General features: G+C 47.3%; 1 protein-coding gene and 1 pseudogene across 1 annotated transcript; one reads left to right on the top strand and one right to left on the bottom strand.

The window, feature by feature from the left end:
• Nucleotides 1-1,397: 1,397 nt before the first annotated feature.
• LOC136450810 (uncharacterized) lies at nt 1,398-2,381 on the bottom strand (annotated as a pseudogene).
• A 199-nt stretch (nt 2,382-2,580) lies between these two features.
• On the top strand, nt 2,581-5,933 carry LOC136450809 (protein NRT1/ PTR FAMILY 5.10-like). Its single transcript, XM_066451433.1, has 4 exons — nt 2,581-2,899; nt 3,028-3,245; nt 4,103-4,590; nt 4,667-5,933. Exons 1-4 carry the CDS (start codon nt 2,785-2,787, stop codon nt 5,010-5,012), a joined length of 1,167 nt encoding a protein of 388 aa, XP_066307530.1. The 5' UTR covers nt 2,581-2,784; the 3' UTR covers nt 5,013-5,933.
• Nucleotides 5,934-22,614: the final 16,681 nt, after the last annotated feature.

Here is a 22,614-nt window from a genome sequence, read left to right as displayed (position 1 = left end):
AATAGCAACGATTCTACACTGACATGGAAGTGTGAGCGCTACTTTTTAGAAGAATTAACTGTTCTTAGGGCATGAATTGCATACAAATTATAGATTATAGATATAGACGTGTTCGTGTCTGTTGAGACTAGTTTTATTGTGGTTTTAAAACATCATGAATTATTTTTGTGCGAGTCATGCATCGTCATGAAATATTTTTCTCTGTGTGTTGGGCACCTCTATGAGTATTATAGCTGGAATAGTATTTTTCTCTCACGCCAAACCAACCGGCAGTAAATAATCCACGATCGTTTACGGCCAGCCGAACAGGCTGATTATACAAACCTCTCGATGCTCTATGTTTCATGATGGTCGCCACTACGAAATACATTCATGATGTTTGACTGTCACACAAATCAAATTTACGTGGTGTTTGATTCGTGAGGGTCGTGGCTGTTTTTTGTCTTTCGTGACGGTTTTACATCCTCACAAGATTTCTCGGATTTTTTTAATAAACGTTAATATAAATTTGTTCATCTTATAGGCAAAAGTACAGTAGTACAGTTGTTTGAGTGTCTCAGCTTAGGCTTGGTGTTATGCCAACTAAACTTACTTCGTTGGAAAATCATCCCCCCTTTGCTCTATTCTTGGTTGGATCGGCCAATAATAGAGATCTTAACTTAAACCTGATTATTATTATTTTTGAACCCTGCTTTTATAGAAAGTGAAATAAGCATCAGATACAAACGCACGCCACCACACCCGCTGGGGAAACCAGCTTAGAAGCGAAAACGATACAAAAATTCGCACGCTCACTGGACATAACCAGCAGCAGCTTACATCAAGACAAAACAACCACCTCCGACACCTACTAAGAAAGTTTCACTTAACAAACTAACAACCATCAGACTATCGAGGCATAAAAAACAAAAACACGACAGCAAGCAAGAGCCTCCAGAATTCAGACGTCTACAGCACCACCATCTTCTTCCTGAATCTTGATAATGTTCAGAGCAGACCTTCCACCTCCATTTTGTCAGTTCGTTCCCAAAAGACCCGCAACCAAGCCTTCATTCTTACTGTTGCAGCTTCTAAAAACCTTGCATCTTGAACGTTTTGATTATTTTTGTTTCTGCTGACGGCACGTCAGAATTTTAAACTAGCAAAATAAAGAATAAAAAAAATCACCTACTCTATGACAATTATAATTGGAGCAGTGTTTTTTTCCAGTTTTTTTTTAAGGAAGGGCAATAGCAGTGTTTTAAGCTTTTGAGCTTAAATACACAGATGACCATATTTCCATCAAGATAAGCATATACATAATTCAATTCATATCTACATGGTGGTGACCAGGTGCCAGAACACCATGCACGAAACGAAAGGGTAGCGGCAAATCTGTAAGGTTAACTGTAGCAGAGCTAACGCTTCAATGAGTAGCTCTTCCCACTGAACGCTTGGAACCTGGGCTCGTTCTTCTTCGCGGGTTCTTCCTCCTTAACAGGAGCCTTTTGTAGTTCCTTATTGTTGCTTGCACTTGAACCAAAAGCAAGCTTCCCAGTTTTCCGTCGACTGTAATTGCTAACCACTGAAGCTGCCGGCGCTGAAATTTGCTGATTTGCTCTTTTCTTTGAATCTGAAGGCGCAGAAAGTGCAGTGGAAGGAACCTCAGAATCAGATGCTTGCAGTTTTGAGGCTTTTCCATCCAACCGCTTTCCAGAACCAGTAAACGGTTTGAATCTTGGTTCATCCTCCACTCCAGTAGTGTTGCCATCTTCAGCCGCAGGTGCTGCCTTGCTGCTTGCAGGAACTGCTGGTTGCCGTGGTTTCTCAGGTTCTTTATAATCAAGAGGAGGTGCAAAGTCCACTTCACAGTCTGTCTCAACAATGCAAACTGCTGAAGCAGGCTTTGTTTCAACAACATCAATGTAATACTGTCTGTTGTTGTAGGCTACCATGATGCTGTCTCCCGTGGTTAAGCAGGAGAAATTCCTCAGAGTCTTTTCCAAGATGGCTTTCAGATTTGAAATATCAAGAAAATCACTCGTGTGAGGCTGCAGTTTCGCATATGTGCCCTTGGGAAGAGTCGCGTTCTTGACATGGACAATGTCGCCCTCTTGAAGACGCATGTTCTGCATCATCCAGTAGGGCATGATGATCATGCCTTCTTCCGCCACAAACTCCAGAACACCACAGTGTGAAATCCGCTGGTCGGTTGCATCATCGTTCTGCAGCTCAAATAGCATAGGGTAGTCGATGTACAAAGAAGCAAGACGATCAAGGGCAGACTGTGGCATTATTACTTTGTCACCGCCTTCCAGGTGTGGCTTACCAACAAAGGATGGTGGATAGCAGCGGTACGTTTGCTCAAACGAGTTGCCACGGTAAGCATATCGGTAAAACATTTTTACCTAGATCTTGGCTTCGACTTCCCTCGACCGACAGAAGAACTGATGGATCTCAGCTCCTTCGACTTCAAGGCGGCGATCGCGCTTCCGGAGGAGGTTGCTGGTGAGCTCTGGTGCGAGGCGCGCGGCGGGCGCATATATAGGCCACCGCCCACCGAATCCGATAGGAGCGGGTAGCGGAATAGTTCCGATTCGATGACGATGGGATTTGGGGATTAGAGACGACGGTATAATTGGGGTCAGAGGACCGGAATCGGATTGGGTTTTCGACACGAGCACGGAGCATCCATGGGCCCCGTTTGCCAGTCGGGACGGCCTTGCTGCTGCAAAGTCGCTGACGGTGCACGAGCAGGAGCCAGGAGCCCAGGAAGCAGGAAGCGAGGGCGTGGGTCCGCTCACCATGGACGCGGCGGCGGAGCCCCTCCTGCCGCAGCCGGCGACCGCCCTGGACCACCTCGGCCGGCCGGTCTCCCGCCACACCACCGACCGGTGGACCGCAGCCGTCTTCATCATCGGTACCCAGTACCCTACCCAAAACACGAGACGCCCCCCCGGAGCCCGTGGCTGCAGGCAAGTCAACAGGGCCGGCCGTCATCTCCGCCTCTCTGACCCGCCTGCCGCCGTCGGTGTGCGTGTGCCGCAGGGGTGGAGATCTCGGAGCGGTTCGCGTTCGGGGGCATCTCGGGGAACCTGATCAACTACCTCACCGGCCCGCTCGGGCAGTCCACGGCTTCGGCCGCCGCGGCCATCAACGCGTGGAGCGGCGCCGCGCTTATGCTGCCGCTGCTCGGCGCCGCCGTCGCTGACTCGTGGCTCGGCCGCTACCGCACTATCATCAGCGCCTCACTCCTCTACATCCTTGTATGCTCTAGTACTGCTCTCTGGCGGTATCGTCTCTTCGGCCTCTTCGATTCCTAACGAACATCCGCAGTTATAGGCTTCCCCGTACGACTCAAAAAAGGAAAGAAAAGCTACAGACTGTTGCCAGTTTCCTCTTGTAGTCATATCTCAACTATACCAGTAGGCAGTAGGCACTACGCGTTTGTACTAGCATGCACTGTGATTACTAGAGTAACCCATTACACATGTGTACCCTGGAATTTGTTTCAGGATTCAGGAATGCTTATTAATGGAATAAGAACAATCTGCCAAAGAAAAAATAAGACTTCATGGAGTTTATGCTGTTCCGGAATACAAGGATTGCTAAGAGTGGTTCCTCTGCAGTTAACCCTCGATCCTTATTGGAGTTTATGCTGTTCCATAACTCCATTGACCTTGACAGTTTATTCACGACTTGCTCCATGTAACTTTTACCGTTTTGATTGACTGCATATTCAGATAAGAGGACCTGCGTCTTCCACTCCTTTAGTTTCCATTAAGCAACAATAAGACTCGACTAACCACTATCAACAGTTAATTATGTCCAACTGCCTGAATCTTGAATGGACTGTCAATACTGAACTTCACTGGATAAAATTTGCCCCTGAGCCAAATTATTCGGATCGAATTACTGAACTTTCTGCTGTTTCGAAGAAACAAATCGTGTAGAACATTACCATAGAGGCACAGAGAAATGTATAATTTGTTTAATCAGTGCTTGATGTAATCATTGAAAGAGCCTGGGATTAGGAAAGATTACCAATTGACATGACATGCGTCATTTATATTTAGTTTGCTGGATTGTATGCAAATTTCACTGAATTGTATCAACCTTTCAGGGACTGGGTATGCTCACCCTATCATCAATTTTTGTGCTACAACAACCAGCACAATTTGGAGACAACATGGGTTCCTCCGCATCCTGGATGGGTATCCATTTAGCGTTCTTCTATGTGTCACTTTACATAGTGGCATGTGCTCAAGGGGGCCACAAACCATGTGTCCAAGCATTTGGGGCTGACCAATTTGATGAGAATGATCCTGAAGAATGTGCCTCAAGGAGCTCCTTCTTCAATTGGTGGTACTTTGGGGCATACGGAGCCAATATTATTACAGTTTCAATCTTGAATTACATCCAAGATAACATAAGCTGGCAGTTTGGGTTTGGTATCCCATGCATTGCCATGTCCGTTTCTCTTGCAATTTTCTGGCTTGGTACAAAGAAGTACCGCTTCTATCCTCCAGTGAGTAGCAAAGGGCTATTTGAAAATATTGGTAAATCGCTTCTTGCATGGATTCGATGCTGGTGTGCATCATGGTATCCAAAGTAAGTCCACTTTAACTACCCTTGAGCTTTCTTTTCGAACTATTATCTTATTTCTTTTCTTCTTCTGGGCATGCAGATCATCTGACGAGTCTCACTTTGCAACTACATCATCATTCAAGGGAGACAAGTACAACAGAGAAACTAAATATTTATCTGATGATGCTGTTGCAGTGCTTAAATTGCTCCCAATAGGGGCAACCTGCCTGATCTATGCAGTTGTCTTTGCTCAATGGATGACACTATTCACTAAGCAAGCAAGTACACTAGATAGGTGGATAGGTACCTTACAGGTACCAGCTGCTACCCTTCAAAGTTTGATCAGTGTGTCAATTGTTGTATTTGTTCCTATATATGACCGCATCCTCATTCCACTGGCCAAGAAATACTCAAAGAATACTTGTGGTATCACAACATTGCAATGAATTGGTATTGAATTGGTTTTATCTGTGATCCTGATGGTTGTCGCAGCCCTTGTGGAGATGACAAGGCTCAGGGTAGCAAGAGATTATGGCCTGGTTGACAAACCCGGTGTCACAATCCCTATGAGCTTCTGGTGGGTGGTCCCTCAATTCATTCTGTCTGGCTTGGCAGATGTGTTCACAATGGTCGGCTTGCAAGAATTTTTCTATGACCAAGTAACAGATGGTTTGTGCAGCTTGGGGCTTGCTCTATACTTGAGCATATTTGGACTTGGGAGCTTCATCAGTAGCTTCCTTGTGTATACAATTGACAAGGTAACCAGTAGGGAAGGAGACAGTTGGTTCTCTGACAATCTAAACCGAGGGCACCTTGATTACTTCTATAGTTCTATTGGCTTTTAGCTGTGCTCAATGTTCTTGGCTTGGCTGCATACCTGTATTTTTCACAAGTGTATACTCACAAGAGAAAGGGTGTTTTAGCACAGTGATTGTCTGGCAACACCCATCAGGGATAAATTGTGCCTGAGCAATGCATGGGGATGCCTCTCTCTCTCTCTCTCCCTCTCCCTCTCTCGTTATTTAGTTTTGGTGGAAGTTCAGCAAAAGCCATCAGGCTCGAAGATGAGTTGCAACTTGTTATATTGTGGTACAACACCTATCATGGATTCATGGGAGAGAATACTGTCTGTCATGGACACACTTGTTGTACTTATTCTTTTCCCTGTGCATATCTGCTTCAAGCCAGCTATACTATGATTGTGCAATCTTCTTTTTCACCAAGGACTGCGCGAGAAGCATCTGTCCTGGTCGACCAGATGACCGCATTGCTTCTTTTCCTGATTTGCTTGTGTTGCTTCTGTACGTTATTATGCTAGGTTTCTATGGAGCATATTGTGTTGGGTGTAGTGCATTCTTTGAGCGTGGAAAATTTATTCCATGGGTGGCATAAATAAGGAGACGACAAATACAATTCACTATTATGCATCATCTTTTTACGGAAATGCTATGCAGGGCATCCGTTCGTCCGGACGCCCCTTCGTGGTGCATAACAGTCCAATAGACCTCTGCTCTGTGCCTACTCATTTTTTTTATTATGGTACATCCACGTTCATCTCTTTCGTTGTGCTGATTGGATAAGGAAAGGAGAAGGAGACGATAGACCTGCTCCACGCGTCAACGGTCACCTCGCCTGCTCCGTCGGTCGCCCCGCAGCTCTTGCTCTATGGCTCGCTCCGTTGTCGACGGTCACCTCGCGCTGCTCCTTATCCAGCTCCATCGTGCCGCCACGCTGCTTCGTACCACTGCTTCTGTTATGTGGCCCCCTTCGCCTGACGACGTGGGCACTGCCACGCCCAAGCGTGGCGACCGCTCCCTCGGCCACCAGCTGCCACTGAGGCCGCCGCGCAAGGAGAAGCATCGGGCACTAGCGCGGAAGCCCTCCGGCCTCGCCTCCTGCTATAGCTGCGGTGCCCTGGTGTAGACGGCGGAGGAGGTCGCACCGAGATACTATGGATGTTGCAAGCATACATTTCAAAAGTTTTAGATGTTTATGTTGCAAGTGTTTCATAAAGATGTTGCAAAAATAGATTGGGATGTTGCACATGTTACAGTGGGATATTGTTGGGGACCAATACTAGGGTACCCAAAGAGGAGGAGCTAATGGTCATCAACATTGATTCATCCGAGAAGTCAAGAGCGCGACTACAGCTCCAACCGACCCCTAGGTGCGCGGGCTCCGCCTCGCCCGACCTCTGGGGGCGGGCTCCGCCTCGCCTGACCCCGAGACCGTGGGCTCCACCTCGCCCAACCCCTTGGGTTCATGCTCTGCCTCGTCCGACCCCGAGGCCGCGGGCTCCGCCTCGCCAGACCTCTAGGGGTGGGCTCCACCTCGCCCGACCCCGAGACCGCGGGCTCCGCCTTGCCCGACCCCTTGGGTTCATGCTCCGTCTCGCCTGACCCCGAGGCTATGGGCTCCACCTCGCCTGACCCTTGGGTTCGTGCTCCGTCTCGCCTGACGGGGACCCATACCGCCGTCGACCACTCCAGGTCCAAGCGTATGGGCCTAGGTCAAAACTCTGACGATAGGGAAAAGACTAGCATGACTTGATGTAACCCGTGGCCATGACAGGCCATACTTGAGGATTCACATCAAGAACAACATCGGGCGCGTCGGTGCTGTTCTGCCTAACCCTCGTACGAATGCTGACACGCGTGTCAGTTCACCACAACGTCCGCTAGAACAGAATGGAACGTCATGACCGACAAACGACGCCTGCGTATGGCACCAGTGACGAACAGGGTCGCGACGTGGAGCCGTCCCTGTTGACATCTATAGGATCAGCGGGACCCGCGTGAAGAAGGACCCGGTGATCCCGAAGGCCTTCTTCTCTCTCTCGTTCTTCTTCTTTTCCTCTGTCGTAATCCCTACTTTCCCTTGGCCTATAAAAGGGAAAGCAGGGCGCCCCATGAAGTGGGGGGATCGACCCATCGAGATCGGATCTAGATCTGCACAAAACACAACATGAACACACAGCTGAGCAACGATCGAGCTCTCAGCACCCACTCACTCCTTCCATCAGAGACTTGGGATCATTTCCCTCTCTCGCCCGTTTGTAACCCCTACTACAAACTTTCAGTGCTACTAACATGAACAGCAGCGACGAACTAGACGTAGGGACTTTCTGCCCGAACCAGTATAAATCTTGTGTCCTCTAAGCACACCATCCAAGCCAGGCGCGCAATACTAAAAATTTACTCATCGGTGGTAACTCAAAACACCGACAGTTGGCGTGCCGGGTAGGGGCCTTTTGCGCATCTCGACAACCTCACCAGGTCTCGAATGACTAGTCACGGTGTCAGCTAGGTCCCGGGCGCGCATGTGTGCTTTGGGAACCTAGACTTCATCATCACGACGGAGGGAGAGTTGGCGTAGGCTCCCACCACAGTCCAACCTCTCCACCACGCCGGCCTTAACGTGATCGCCGAGATGCTTGAGGAGCTACAGCTGCACGCACGGGAGGCTAGAGCGCCAGCTCGATGCCTTCCTAGGACCACGACTGTCTCGGGAGGACCTAGGCCGCCTCACCTTCTTGTTCGCCAACGTCATGATGTAGCTTGCCAGAGGAGAGCCATTCTCCCTGAAATACCTCATCCAGAGCGCCCCGACAGCGTTCCTGTTCGGTCTGCACCACGGCATAGAGACCGTTGACCACCTTGTGGAGCAACACACGCCCCATCCCCTATGAACGACGAGTTCTTGGGGATGACCAAATATGTCATGGAATCTTTCCATGACCTTCTCGTGGGAGAATCAAGGTCGCCCTCTAACTCTGACTCCAGCAGGAGGAGCCGTCACCCCTCGCGTGAATGTTTCATGGCAGGTACCCCCGAGGGATATGTCAAAAGCATCCACGAGGTAGAGGCTACCCCAACAAATGACCTCAACGATGAGGTCGAAGGGGATACAGGGGCCCCACCTCTCCTGCAAGTGGAGCAGCTGAAGGCCCGACACCAAGAGATCGAGGAAGCATGACTCCAGCTCGAGCAGGAACGCGTGGAGCTCGAGCAAGAGATCGAGCACCATGGAGACAGTGGGTGTGCGCGCATTGTGGCCCACGACGTGAACCAGAGGATCATCGAGGATGATGAAGCCCTCCCACACTTCACTCGAGTGAGCCAAAACATCGCTGCTGCGGCAGCCTTGCTCCGGGTGCTTCCGAGGCCCACGACGCCCGAGGATCGTCGAGCCCATCACGAGATTCGCATGCTACTCGAGCGTGCGGCAGCACAGCAGGCGGAGAGCTCGCTATCCCGACGACGCGAGCTCGATGCCAGCCTTCGCATGCCTTAGAGCAACCCAACAAGGACGTGTCAGTCCACCAGGCGCAGCAAGGTGACAGGCCTCGCACCATGGTCCTAGTGCATGAGCGTCTCGGCCTCCACCGTGACGCACATGACACCCTTGACGTCCATAGGCATACCCATGTGAAAGGTCCTAATGGCTAGAGAGGGGGGTGAATAGCCTAATAAAAATTTCTACAACAACACTTAACCAAAATGGTTAGACAATTATGAGGCGAAGCAAGTGTTGCGCTAGCCTACTCAAAATGCAAGCCACCTACCACAATTCTAGTTTAGATAGTGTCTATTCACACAAAAGCTATAACACTACCCTATGTTAGTGTGCTCTCAAAGGCTAACTAAAGAGCCACACCAACCAAGCAAGCAAGCTCTCATAACTAGCTATACTAAAGAGCTTGTCAACTAGTTTGCGGTAAAGTAAAGAGAGTGATCAAGAAGGTTATACCGCCGTGTAGATGAAGAAACCAATCAATCACAAGGATGAATAACAATGAAGACCAATCACTTCGGAATCAATGATGAAGACAATGATTTTTTACCGAGGTTCACTTGCTTGTCGGCAAGCTACTCCTCGTTGTGGCGATTCACTCACTTGGAGGTTCACGCGCTAATTGGCTTCACACGCCAAACCCTCAATAGGGTGCCGCACAACCAACACAAGATGAGGATCACACAAGCCACAAGCAATCCACTAGAGTACCTTTTGGCTCTCCGCTGGAGAAAGGTCAATAACCCCTCACAATCACCACGATCGGAGCTAGAGACAATCACCACTCTCCGCTCGACGATCCTTGCTGCTCCAAGCCATCTAGGTGGCAGCAACCACCAAGAGTAACAAGCAAAATCCACAGTAAAACACGAACACCAAGTGCCTCTAGATGCAATCACTCAAGCAATGCACTTGGATTCTCTCCCAATCTCACAAAGATGATGAATCAATGATGGAGATGAGTGGGAGGGCTTTGGCTAAGCTCACAAGGTTGCTATGTCAATGCAAAAGGCCAAGAGAGTGAGCTTCAACCGGCCATGGGGCTTAAATAGAAGCCCCCACGAAATAGAGCCGTTATACCCCTTCAATGGGCATAACACGGGCTGACCAGATGCTCCGATCAGTTGACCGGATGCTAAGCCCCCAGTGTCCGGTCGCTCGCAGTCAACCACATGTCTTGCCTTCAACGGTCATCAGTCTTGACCGGACACTGCGCCTGAGTTGACCGGACGCTGAACACCCAGCGTCCGATCGTTTACAGTAAGGTTCCAAAACTGACTTTTGTCGACCGGACACGTTCGGTCATGCTTGACCGGACCCTGCCAGCGTCCAGTCACACTGTGACTTCTTACTGTGCTGACCGACAACATGACCGGACGCAGCCCTTTAGCGTCCGGTCATTGAGCGACCCAGCATCCGGTCAGTTGACCGACGCCAGCATCTTTGCGACCAACTCCATTTCACCTCTAACTTCTTCACCCTTGCTCAAATGTGCCAACCACCAAGTATATCACCTTGTGCACATGTGTTAGCATATTTTCATAAACATTTTCAAGGGTGTTAGTTCTCCACTAGATCCTAAATGCATATGCAATGAGTTAGAGCATCTAGTGGCACTTTGATAACTGCATTCCGATACGAGTTTCACCCCTCTTAATAGTACAGCTATCAAACCTAAATGTGATCACACTCTCTAAGTATCTTGATCACTAAAACAAAATAGCTCCTATGGTTTATACCTTTGCCTTGAGCTTTTTGTTTTTCTCTTTCTTCTTTCCAAGTCCAAGCACTTGATCATTACCATGGCATCATCTTCATCATGCTATGATCTTTGTTTGCTTCGCAACTTGGAGTGTGCTACCTATCTCATGATCACTTGATAAACTAGGTTAGCACTTAGGGTTTTATCAATTCACCAAAACCAAACTAGAGCTTTCAATCTCCCCCTTTTTGGTAATTGATGACAACCCTTATACAAAGATATGAATTAAAATTCAATTGAATCCATGTTGCTTGTCCAAGCATATTTAACATGTGTAAAAGGATATGGACAAGTTTCATGAACTCCATATGGTAGCAATTGCTCCCCCTACATATGTGCTAAGAGTTTGGATTGTAGCTTACACATATGATTAGATAGGAAATATAGGATTCAATGTCTACCAAATGATGCTAAGGTATAAAAGATGGACCTTTGAAGCATGATGCCAATTGGAGTGCACCATTATACCTTCCTTAGCACCATGATTAGCTTGATACCATTTGAAAATATACCTCATGGAAATATTTGTAATAGATACCATTTGATAATACTAGAGAATGAAATCACTAGATAATCTATTCATGCTAGTTTTTCATATTATCATTCAAACTTACAACTAGCATACATCTCATAAGCATGGATGTTTAAATTTAATACTTGTGCCATGCAAGCAAACATATGAAGTGCACATTCAAATGCATCATCCAAGTTCATGAGCTTGCTCCCCCTACTTGTGTGCTCAAATTTTAATTGATCCCTTTCAAATTTTAATTGATCCCTTTCCTTTTTCACTTCTCTCCCCCTATGTCATATATCAAGTATATCTTTATGTTTCTCTCCCTTTATGATATTTATCCCCCTTTTTCACTATTTTTACTACTATCTTTGTTTCTCTCCCCCTTTGTCATCAATGACCACAAAGGTTCAAAATATAGATAGTATTACTTGTAGGGTCGAGATTATCAATGTCAATCAATGGGGTGAGGATCATTTTCCCAAATTTGGTTCAAACTAGAATATATGCCAAAGATATTTAACTCGGTTTGATCCAAGGACAAGCTTCTTCACACCTCCAAATAAGGGTTATCTTGTACATTGTTGAGTTAAACACTTAGAGCTCATTTTCTAGATTAAACACTAGGTTTACAAGCCCATAAACATGTCATATGCTACCACTAGATCAAGTCAAGCATAGAAGCAGTAGTGATACCATATATACATCAAAATCATTTGATTTTCATGAATGAGCCTAATAAAATAGAACCACTTGAAAGGTCCTAATAAAATAAAAAATGTGACTAGATGCACTAATCATGTCCTTAGCAAAGATGTATGTCATGCCAAACAACTTTTACCTTGGATTGCTCGAAGGAGAGGCATGTCATATGAGTGGGGGGTGCATCAACACATATTTGAGAAATCCAATATGTTCAACTCATTCTTTAGCTTGCAAAACTTTTTCTCATCCAATGGCTTGGTGAATATATCGGCAAGTTGATCTTCGGTGTCTACACTCTCAATGCAAATGTCCCCTTTTTGTTGGTGATCTCTTATGAAATGGTGATGGACATCAATGTGCTTTGTTCTTGCATGTTGAACCGGATTGTTGGTCAACTTGATTGCACTCTCATTGTCACATAGCAATGGCACTTTCTTGAACTTGATTCCAAAGTCACTCAAAGTGGCCTTCATCCAAAGTACTTGTGCACAACAACTACCGGCGGATATGTATTCGGCTTCGGTGGTTGATAATGCAACACTATTTTGCTTCTTTGATGACCATGAAACAAGTGATCTTCCCAACAATTGACATGTGCCCGAGGTGCTCTTCCTTTCAACCTTGCATCCCGCATAATCCAAGTCAGAGTAACCAACTAGCTCAAACTTTACTCATTTGGGATACCACAAACCAACATTTGGTGTATGCTTCAAGTACCTCAATATCCTCTTTGTAGCCTTCAAATGACTTTCTCTTGGTGAGGCTTGAAATCTTGCACACATGCATACACTAAACATGACATCCGGCCTTGATGTGGTCACATAGAGTAGGCTTCCAATCATAGATCGATACAACTTTTGATCCACCATATTTCCACTTGCATCACTATCCAAGTTGCCATTTGTTCCCATTGGTGTACTAATGGCTTTGCTATCACTCATGCTAAACTTCTTGATCATGTCCTTGATATACTTGCCTTGACTCACAAATGTACCATTCTTCAATTGCTTGATTTGAAGACCAAGGAAGTAACTCAATTCTCCAATCATGGACATCTCAAACTCATTAGCCATCATCTTTCCAAATTCATCACAAAAGTCTTGATTGGTTGATCCAAATATAATGTCATCAACATATATTTGCAATACAAATAGATCTTTTCCAATCTTCTTGATGAAAAGAGTGGTGTCAACCTTGCCCATTGTGAACCCTTTAGAGAGTAGAAAATCCCTCAATCTCTCATACTATGCTCTAGGTGCTTGCTTCAAGCCATACAATGCTTTCTTTAACTTGTACACATGGTTGGGCTTCTTGTCATCTTCAAAACCAGGAGGTTGCTCAACATATACTTCTTCATTGATGTAGCCATTGAGAAATGCACTCTTAACATCCATTTGATAGAGCTTAATGTTGTGGGCACAAGCATAGACTAGCAAGATTCTTATTGCTTCCAATCTAGCAACCGGTGCATATGTTTCTCCAAAGTCAAGACCTTCAACTTGTGTATAGCCTTGTGCTACTAATCTTGCTTTGTTCCTTACTACTATCCCATCTTGATCTTGCTTGTTTCTAAAGACCCATTTGGTTCCAATCACATTGTGTCCCTTTGGTCTCTTTACTAATTCCCATACTTGATTTCTTGTGAAGTTATTCAATTCTTCATGCATAGCATTCACCCAATCAACATTCTTCAATGCTTCATCTATCTTCTTTGGTTCAATGGATGACACAAATGAGAAGTGTTCACAAAATGATGCCAATCTTGATCTTATTTGTACACCTCTAGAAATATCACCTATGATAGTGTCCAATGGGTGATCTCTTGCAACATTGGTTGGTTGGAGGATTGGAACTTGATTGCTTGCACTTGCTTGATCATTGGGTTGAGATGATGTACTAGCCACTTGATCTTGTTCATTGTCATGAGAGCCACTTGTACTAACTTGATTTGTATCATCTTGCATATTTGAGTTAGAGAGCATTTGCACTTGATCATCTTCATCATCATTCACTTGCCTAGGCCTCAATTCACCAACATCCATGTTCTTCAAGGCATTTGAAAGTTGAATGCCTCTAATATCTTCCAAGTTCTCATTCTCTACTTGTGAACCTTTGGTTTCATCAAATTCAACATCATGAACTTCCTCAAGAGTACCACTATCCAAATTCCAAACTCTATATGCCTTGCTTGTAGTAGAATAACCTAGTAGGAATCCTTCATCACATTTCTTGTCAAACTTGCCTAATCTAGTGCCTTTCTTCAAGATATAACATTTGCAACCAAAAACCCGAAAATATGCAATGTTTGGCTTTCTACCATTCAAGAGCTCATATGGTATCTTCTCTTTTAATCAGTGACAATAGAGGCGGTTGCTACAATAGCAAGCCGTGTTGATAGCTTTGGCCCAAAAAGATTGACTCACATTGTACTCACTAAGCATAGACCTTGCCATATCAATGAGTGTTCTATTCTTTCTCTCAACAAGGCCATTTGATTGAGGTGTGTACTTGGCTGAGAATTGATGTCTAATTCCAAATTTATGACACAACTCATCAATTCTAGTGTTCTTGAACTCACTACCATTGTCACTTCTAACTCTCTTGATGGTTGTTTTAAACTCATTGTGAATGCCCTTGACAAATGATTTGAATGTTGCAAATACATCAGTTTTGTCCACTAGAAAGAATACACATGTGTATCTAGTGTAGTCATCCACTATCACAAAGCTATATTTGTTTCCACCGATACTAGTGTATTGTGTTGGTCCAAACAAATCCATGTGCAATAACTCAAATGCTTTACTAGTGCTCATCATGCTTTTCTTAGGATGGGTGTTTCCAACTTGTTTACCGACTTGACAAGAGCTACAAAGCTTATCCTTTTCAAACACAACATCTTTCAAGCCTTTAACTAAGTCATGCTTAACCAATCTATTCAATTGTTTCATTCCAACATGACCAAGCCTTCTATGCCATAACCAACCCATGCTAGACTTAGTGAACAAGCATGTAGATAATTTAGCTTCACTAGCATTGAAATCAACCAAGTATAGATTCTCATATCTAAAGCCTTTGAAGATCAAGTTAGAGCCATCTACACTTATGATCTCTACATCATCTACCCCAAATATGCATTTGAATCCAAGATCACACAATTGAGCCACAGATAGCAAATTGAAATTCAAGCTCTCAACTAGCAACACATTGGATATGCTCATGTTATTGGATATTGCAATCTTACCAAGCCCTTTGACCTTGCCTTTGCCATTGTCACCAAATGTGATACTATTATAACCATCATTGCCATTGGTGTTGATTGAGTTGAACATTCTTGCATCACCGGTCATGTGTTGAGTGCACCCACTATCAAGAACCCAATGCCTTCCTCTAGCTTTGTATTTATCCTATAAAAGAAGATCAATTTCTTTTAGGTATCCAAACTTGCTTGGGTCCTTGAAGGTTAGTCACTAAGCTCTTTGGTACCCAAATGGCTTTCTTCTTTAAGCCCATCCATGGTTTACCAATGAAGTTAGCCTTCACACCATTTGTACCCTTAGTAAGCATATAGCATGAATCAAGCTTTATGAAGGATACATTAACATTTTTGCTCTTGTTGTTGCATTCTTGCTCTTTATGACCCACTTGCTTACAACTATTGCAAAACCGACCATTGTTCTTTACAAAACTAGTCTTGTGAGGAGCAATGCACTTGGATTCTCTCCCAATCTCACAAAGATGATGAATCAATGATGGAGATGAGTGGGAGGGCTTTGGCTAAGCTCACAAGGTTGCTATGTCAATGCAAAAGGCCAAGAGAGTGAGCTTCAATCGGCCATGGGGCTTAAATAGAAGCCCTCATGAAATAGAGCCGTTATACCCCTTCACTGGGCATAACATGGGCTGACTAGATGCTCTGGTCAGTTGACCGGACGCTAAGCCCCCAGCGTCTAGTCGCTCGTAGTCAGCCTTGACCGAACACTGCGCCTGAGTTGATCGGACACTGAACACCCAGCGTCCGGGCGTTTACAGTAAGGTTCCAAAACTGACTTTTGCCGACCGAACACGTCCGGTCATGCTTGACCGGACCCTGCCAGTGTCCGGTCACACTGTGACTTCTTACTGTGCTGACCGACAACATGACCGGATGCAGCCCTTCAGTGTCCGGTCGCTGAGCGACCCAGCGTCCGGTCAGTTGCCGATGCTAGCATCTTTGCGACCAACTCCATTTCACCTCTAACTTCTTTACCCTTGCTCAAATGTGCCAACCACCAAGTGTATCACCTTGTGCACATGTGTTAGCATATTTTCACAAACATTTTCAAGGGTGTTAGTTCTCCACTAGATCCTAAATGCATATGCAATAAGTTAGAGCATCTAGTGGCACTTTGATAACTGCATTCTGATATGAGTTTCACCCCTCTTAATAGTATAGCTATCAAACCTAAATGTGATCACACTCTCTAAGTGTCTTGATCACTAAAACAAAATAGCTCCTATGGTTTATACCTTTGCCTTAAGCTTTTTGTTTTTCTCTTTGTTCTTTCCAAGTCCAAGCACTTGATCATTACCATGGCATCATCTTCATCATGCTATGATCTTTGTTTGCTTCGCAACTTGGAGTGTGCTACCTATCTCATGATCACTTGATAAACTAGGTTAGCACTTAGGGTTTCATCAATTCACCAAAACCAAACTAGAGCTTTCACCATGGCGATGTGAGGGGGCTAGCCGTGGCTACCACCCATGTCGTGGCGAATGCTATGACAATGGTGAGGACCGAAGCCTGAGCCCCGACTTGCCGAGACCTCAGTCCTTTGGCCAACACATCCTCAATGTCGTCTTCCCACCGAGTACCGACCGCCAAGCAATATCCTAAAATACTCTAGGGAAACACCTCGGACTATGGCTCGAGGATTATTGACTTGCTTGCCAAGCCAGCGGAGCAGATAATGATGATTTCATTATCCACAACCTTCCATTGTTCATGGCCGATTCAATGCGAACGTGGTTGGAACACCTTCCGCCCAACCAAATCCAAAGTTGGGCGGACCTAAAAGAGATCTTCATGGGAAACTTCTAGGGCACATACGTGCATCCTGGGAACCCATGGGATCTCAAAAACTATCGACACAAGTTTAGGGAAACTCTTCATGGGTACATCCGGTGCTTTTCCCGGCAGAACAATGAGCTGCCCAACATCACCGACGTGATAGGAGCTTTCCTGTCTGGGACCACCTATGAGTCCCTGGTTCACAAGCTAGGACATAAGGGCCCACAAACCACCAAGGAGCTCCTCGACATCGCCACCAGCCACGCCTTGGGTGAGGAGGCGGTCAGGGTGATTTTCGACCATCTCAAAGGCAAGGCAAAGTAGGACGAGGACGCCGGCGAAGGTGCCTCCAACCGTCCCAACAAGAAGAAGAATAAGCAGAGGCGCGAGGGCTTGCTCATGGCCACCATCGACCACAAGGGGGTCAGAAGGCCACCGAGGGTATCCCGAACCACTTCGAGAAGTTGCTCGAAGGGCCATGCCCGAACCATGCATTTCCCATCGAGCACCTATACAAGGACTACGTCCTCTTGAAGTGGTTCTTGTTCGGAATCTCTAACAAGGGGGAGCATAGGAAGGAGCCTAGCTAGATGAAGCACGCGACATTGCCCTCCTCCCCTTGGCCAAGTACCAACAAGCATTGTGCCGATACCATAGCTAGCGAGTGCGAGGTCAGGCCTTCAACATCGAGGACCTAGTGCTCCGCCTCGTCCAAAGCAACAAGAAGCGCCACAAGCTCTATCCGCCATGGGAGAGAATGTACATCGTCGTAGAGGTGCTCCGACCAGGCACCTACAAGCTCAAGACCTTCAACGGTGAAGTCTTCATCAACACCTAGAACATCGAACAGCTATGTTGTTTTTACCCTTAATATACACACACTTTCTCTTATCAGTTTCACTACCAACTCCACGATCTTTAGTGACACTCGACCCCAGCAATGGCAGGGGGTTGGGCCTCACTCGGGGGCTGATATGAGCATACCTATTTGGTAGACATTCTCTATGCCCGACCCTTTCTCATGTTAAGACCTAGAAGCGAGAGTTGTAGAAATAGACGCTGAGTAAAACTGGTTAGACTACAAGAAACCTATGCCCCAGTGGCTATGGCGTTTTTGCTCACCAGCATGATTAGAGTTTTTTCTGCACCCTAAGCTTTTTAGCCTTAACTACAGAAAGAGTCGATATGTGTCTAAGAGTATATCCACCTGGCAAGCATTCTCTATGCTCGACCCTCTCTCACGTTAAGACCCAGAAGCAATGGTTGGGGAAACAGACACTGAGTAAAATTGGTCAGGCTGCAAGAAACCTATGCCCTAGCGGCTATGGTGCTTTTGCTCACCAGCGTGATTAGAGTTTGTTCACTCGCACCCTGAGCTTTACAACCTTAACGATGGAAAGGGTCGGAATGCATTAACCTTTTTATACAAAAAGGGGAGAAGGGCTAAAAATCTATTTGGCCATAATGAAATTTAAGAGCTTGTTCACTTGTTATGAGATCGTCACCTGGCTTATCTGCGTAACCAAATTCTTAGGGAGGATGATCTCATCCTCTATCTCCATAGGAAAGTCCTATGCCAGCGGGTCACCCAAGTCAGTTGGACGGCTTGGGCCACTGCCGAGAGACGGGTAAGGAGTAGTAGGATGCCCCATGCGGGTTATGCCAACTCCGTCATGAATGATGGACCCGGATTCTAGTCAGACATATCTGGTAAGAGCTCTTTGAACCCGTCACTCGAGCCATCAAGGTAAGTCCTATGCTAGCGGGTCACCCAAGTCGATCGGACAGCTCGGGTCACTATCGAGAGACGGGTCACCCTTAATTTCACTATCCAATCCTCAATCTTTAAGTGACATCCGACCCTAGCAACGACAAGGGGTTGGGCCTCACTTGGGGGCTGGTAAGAGTGTCTATTTGGTAGACATTCTCTATGCCTGACCCTTTCTCACATTAAAACCTAGAGGCAAGGTTTGTGGAAACAAATGCTGAGTAAGACTAGTCGGACCGCAAGAAATTTATGCCCCAGTGGCTACGGCATTTTTGCTCACCAGCGTGATCAGAGTTTCTTGCCCACACCCTGAGCTTTAGTCTCCGCCTTCCCAGGAAGGGTTTGGAGGGGCCCATCGGTGGAATCTCCATCGAGGAGAGGCTAGCAGGTCGCCCAAGTAGATCGGGCAGCTCAGGCCGCTGTCGAGAGATGGGTAAGGAGCAGCAGGATGCCCCATGTGGGTTAGGCTGACTCCATCTTGAACGATGGACCTAGATTTCACTCAAACATATCCGGTAAGAGCTCCCCAAACCTGTCACTCGAGCCATCGAGGTAACTTTACCAACCCCCACTTTACTTTTCCAGTGCATGAGCATTCATTCATCCATTCTCATACATCCAAACATTGCATATGCAATTATTGCATCATAATGCTTCACGTCGCGTCACAAAGCGGTACTTGTCTCATTTGATGTGAGCAATGACTGATCGAGGTTCGAAGGCTAGCCCACAAAGGGCTTGAGGCCGCCTCACGTCAAATAGAGCTAGGGGAGAAAACACAGATGAGTCCTAGCAGCCTTTGCCTGACCCGCTCAGAAGCAGACAGGGTCATCTCAACCTTCTCATTCGATCCTAACCTCAAGCCGAGCCCATAGAATCTCCATCGAGAGGAGGCCAATGGGTCACCTGAGTCGATCTTCAGAATGACTCGGGCATCTACCGGGAGGTGGGTTAAGGAGTAGTGGAATGCCACATGAGGGCTATGCCGACCCCATCACGAATGATGGACCTAGATTCCACTCGGACATGTCTGTTAGCGAGCTCACCGAGCACGTCACTCAAGCCAACGAGGCAAGTGACATTAGCTCAACCCCTCCGGTTGTGGCAACCGCGGACGGGGTGACGATCACAAAGATGAGCCAACCCTCGACTGGACCCCCTCTATGCACAGGGGCTCGAGGAAAGTTGGACTCGTAAGGAGACCGAATGTGCGGTCGCAGAATGATGGCTCAGATCCTAGGGAGGGGATACGTACAAAAAACTAAGGATAACATTTCTAAAACAAGAGATGCTTTCTCCTACTAGTTTCGCTATCGTCTCTCTCGATCTTTAGTGAAACCCGACCCTAGTAATGGCAAGGGCTCGGGTCTCACTCGGGGGCTGATAAGGGTATACATATACCCTTTCTAAAATAGTCGGTGTGCCCAACCCCTTTCTCACGATTAAAACCTAGAGGCAACATTTGCGGAAACAAACATCGAGTAAAACTAGTAGGACTGCAAGAAACCTATGCCCTAGTGGCTATGGCACTCTTGCTTACCAACGTGACCAGAGTTTTCTCGACCACAACTCGAGCTCTACGGTCTTAACAACAGGAAGGGTCGGAACGCATTAACCCTTTTTACACACAAAAAGGAAGAAAGAACAAATTTATTCATACGAAATAACAATCTTGTTCAAACAAAGCACAAGGGTCAAAACTTGTCCACTTATTACAAGAAATGACCGCCTGACCTATTTAACTAACTAGCCCCTCTGGGGGAGAACTATGCCTTCTATCCTATCCGCCAGGTCCTGCGAAAGGGGAGCCACCGCCGTTTCCATCTCCTCTAGCTCATGGACTTCATAACCGAGCGCGTAGCCATGGCTCATTGCCTCCGGATCGATGTTGTCCCCATAATGAGAATGAGCAATCATGAAGGACTGATTGACCTTAGCGCGAAGGGCATTCCTCTTGAGCTGGCGCACTCAAGCCATGATCTTGACGGCATGAGCCGTGAGCGAGCTGGTCCCCTCTGACCGCACCACCTTAAGGTCATCGCAGACCACTCCAAGGGTGGCACTCAGGATACCAAGCTCGTCACTCTCCGCCTAAAGATTTCTCCTCACCTTGGCGAGATCCACAGCCAGCCTCGCAGAAGCACTCTCGGCCACCAGCTTTCGAGTCATCTCCCTTTTGAGCTCAGCCTAGAGGGAGCCAACCTACTGTTGTGCATCATCGCGTTCTTGGTAGGCTTGGTCATGCTCTTAGAAAGCCTAGTCGCGCTCCTCGTGAGCCACACCATGCTCTGAATGGAGCCTCTCCATGGTTTGGATCAGCTCATCCCACTCCTTGCATAGCCGAGCGACCGCCACGACATCTAGGATCACCCTTTTCTCCAGGGCCACGAGCTTCTCCTTGGCCCCCAGCTTTAGATCCCTTTCTTTCTCAACCTCTCCTAGAAGGTCAAGGATCCGTTGGCGTGTTTCGGTGTCCTTCTAGAGCAACTCATCATGCTCCTTCCTGACTCGGGCGGCTTCTTCGTCATCCTTCCGTGACCTCACCAATAGGGCCTCAAATGCCTTCTTAGCCTCATCAGCATCCCGATAGGCCTCAGCCACCCATGACCAAAGATTGGCCACCTCCTCGATGAGGGGAGTTAGCTCGACCACCCTTTATTGGGCAACAACAAGTTGAGCTATCACCTCCCCATGTAGTCGTGCCTCCTCGACAAGGCAGTCCTAGGCTTCCTTCTGTTGACGAAGCAACTGAGATTTCCCACGGCTGTGAGCTATAAGGGACTACAGGGAGACAGTGGTCAGGATACAAAAAAGTATATAGAGGAAGAAAAAGGGCAAGAAGCAGGACCAAGCAATACCCGGCTAGAGGGAACAACAACGTCATGTAATGTGCCCATGGCATGGTCTAGGGCCTCGAGCATGGACGTGATCCCTATGTTGAGGCTCTCCTACTCCATACTCTCTGTGGCGGCGTCAAGGGTAAAAAGCGTTGATGCCGGATCCCATGGATCCATCCACTGGAGCAAGGGCTCGCCCCGTGTGAGCGAGCCGCTTCCCACCAACATCAGGGTTAGGGATGACTCCTCGCTGGCCCCAAGCACCACCGACCCCTCTCGCTGTGACATCCCCACTAGGACGCCCCCTACAGTGATGGAAGGGGTCAGCGGTGCAGACGTGAACCTCTCTCCCAGCACCATGACTCCTAGGGATCCCTCGGCCGCCCCCCTCTGTCTAGTTCATGTCAGGCGCTATCGCTTGGGCCACTGATGGCACGGGTCATGCCAATGCGTCGGGAGACGCTGCGGTTGTGCCCGACTCTGACCCATCTATCACGACCGCCGCTACCTCTGCCTATGTCAATAGGGTCATGACGCCCACCATGGTCTTCAGCCCCGTCCACCCTGCCATCAGCAACGGCATCACAACCATCACCAGCTGCTCCGTGACCTCTAAAGGCACCCCTTGAATGACCATGTCCACCCGACCTACCGAGGGCATGAGCCCCACCATGGCCGGCGCCTAACCGGTCGGCGACCTAGTCACACTGGCGCTGCTCCCACCCAAAATGGGTGCAACACCAGCCGACGGCCGCCGCCCCAATTAGAGGGTGATGCTCTTCTTTGGCGCCAGTGCTAAAGGATTCCGATGCCTGCTGACGCTGCAAGGGATGAAAAACATAAGTCATGATGAAATCCAACTAAAACAGGAAAAAACAGAAGAATTGGTAACTTACCTCAGTGCCATCGGCCGATAGATGCGTTTGGGGGATGAACCCCCCGACCCTTGCTCAACCTCATCAGAATGAGGCCATTTTTGGCCCACACCCTGCTCCTGAGCAGGGAGGCTTGCCGCTGGTAGCTCCTGGGGCACATTGGCAGAACGCCCCACTCCCCTTGGCTCTTGGGGCATGATGGCGGAGCTACCTGCCTCCGCTGGCACCTTAGGCACGACGGTTG

The sequence above is a fragment of the Miscanthus floridulus genome, chromosome 5 (genome assembly GCF_019320115.1).
Source record: "Miscanthus floridulus cultivar M001 chromosome 5, ASM1932011v1, whole genome shotgun sequence".
NCBI lineage: Eukaryota > Viridiplantae > Streptophyta > Magnoliopsida > Poales > Poaceae > Miscanthus > Miscanthus floridulus.
The sequence above is the reverse complement of the archived record's forward strand: the minus strand, read 5'-3'. Positions and strand labels throughout refer to the sequence as shown.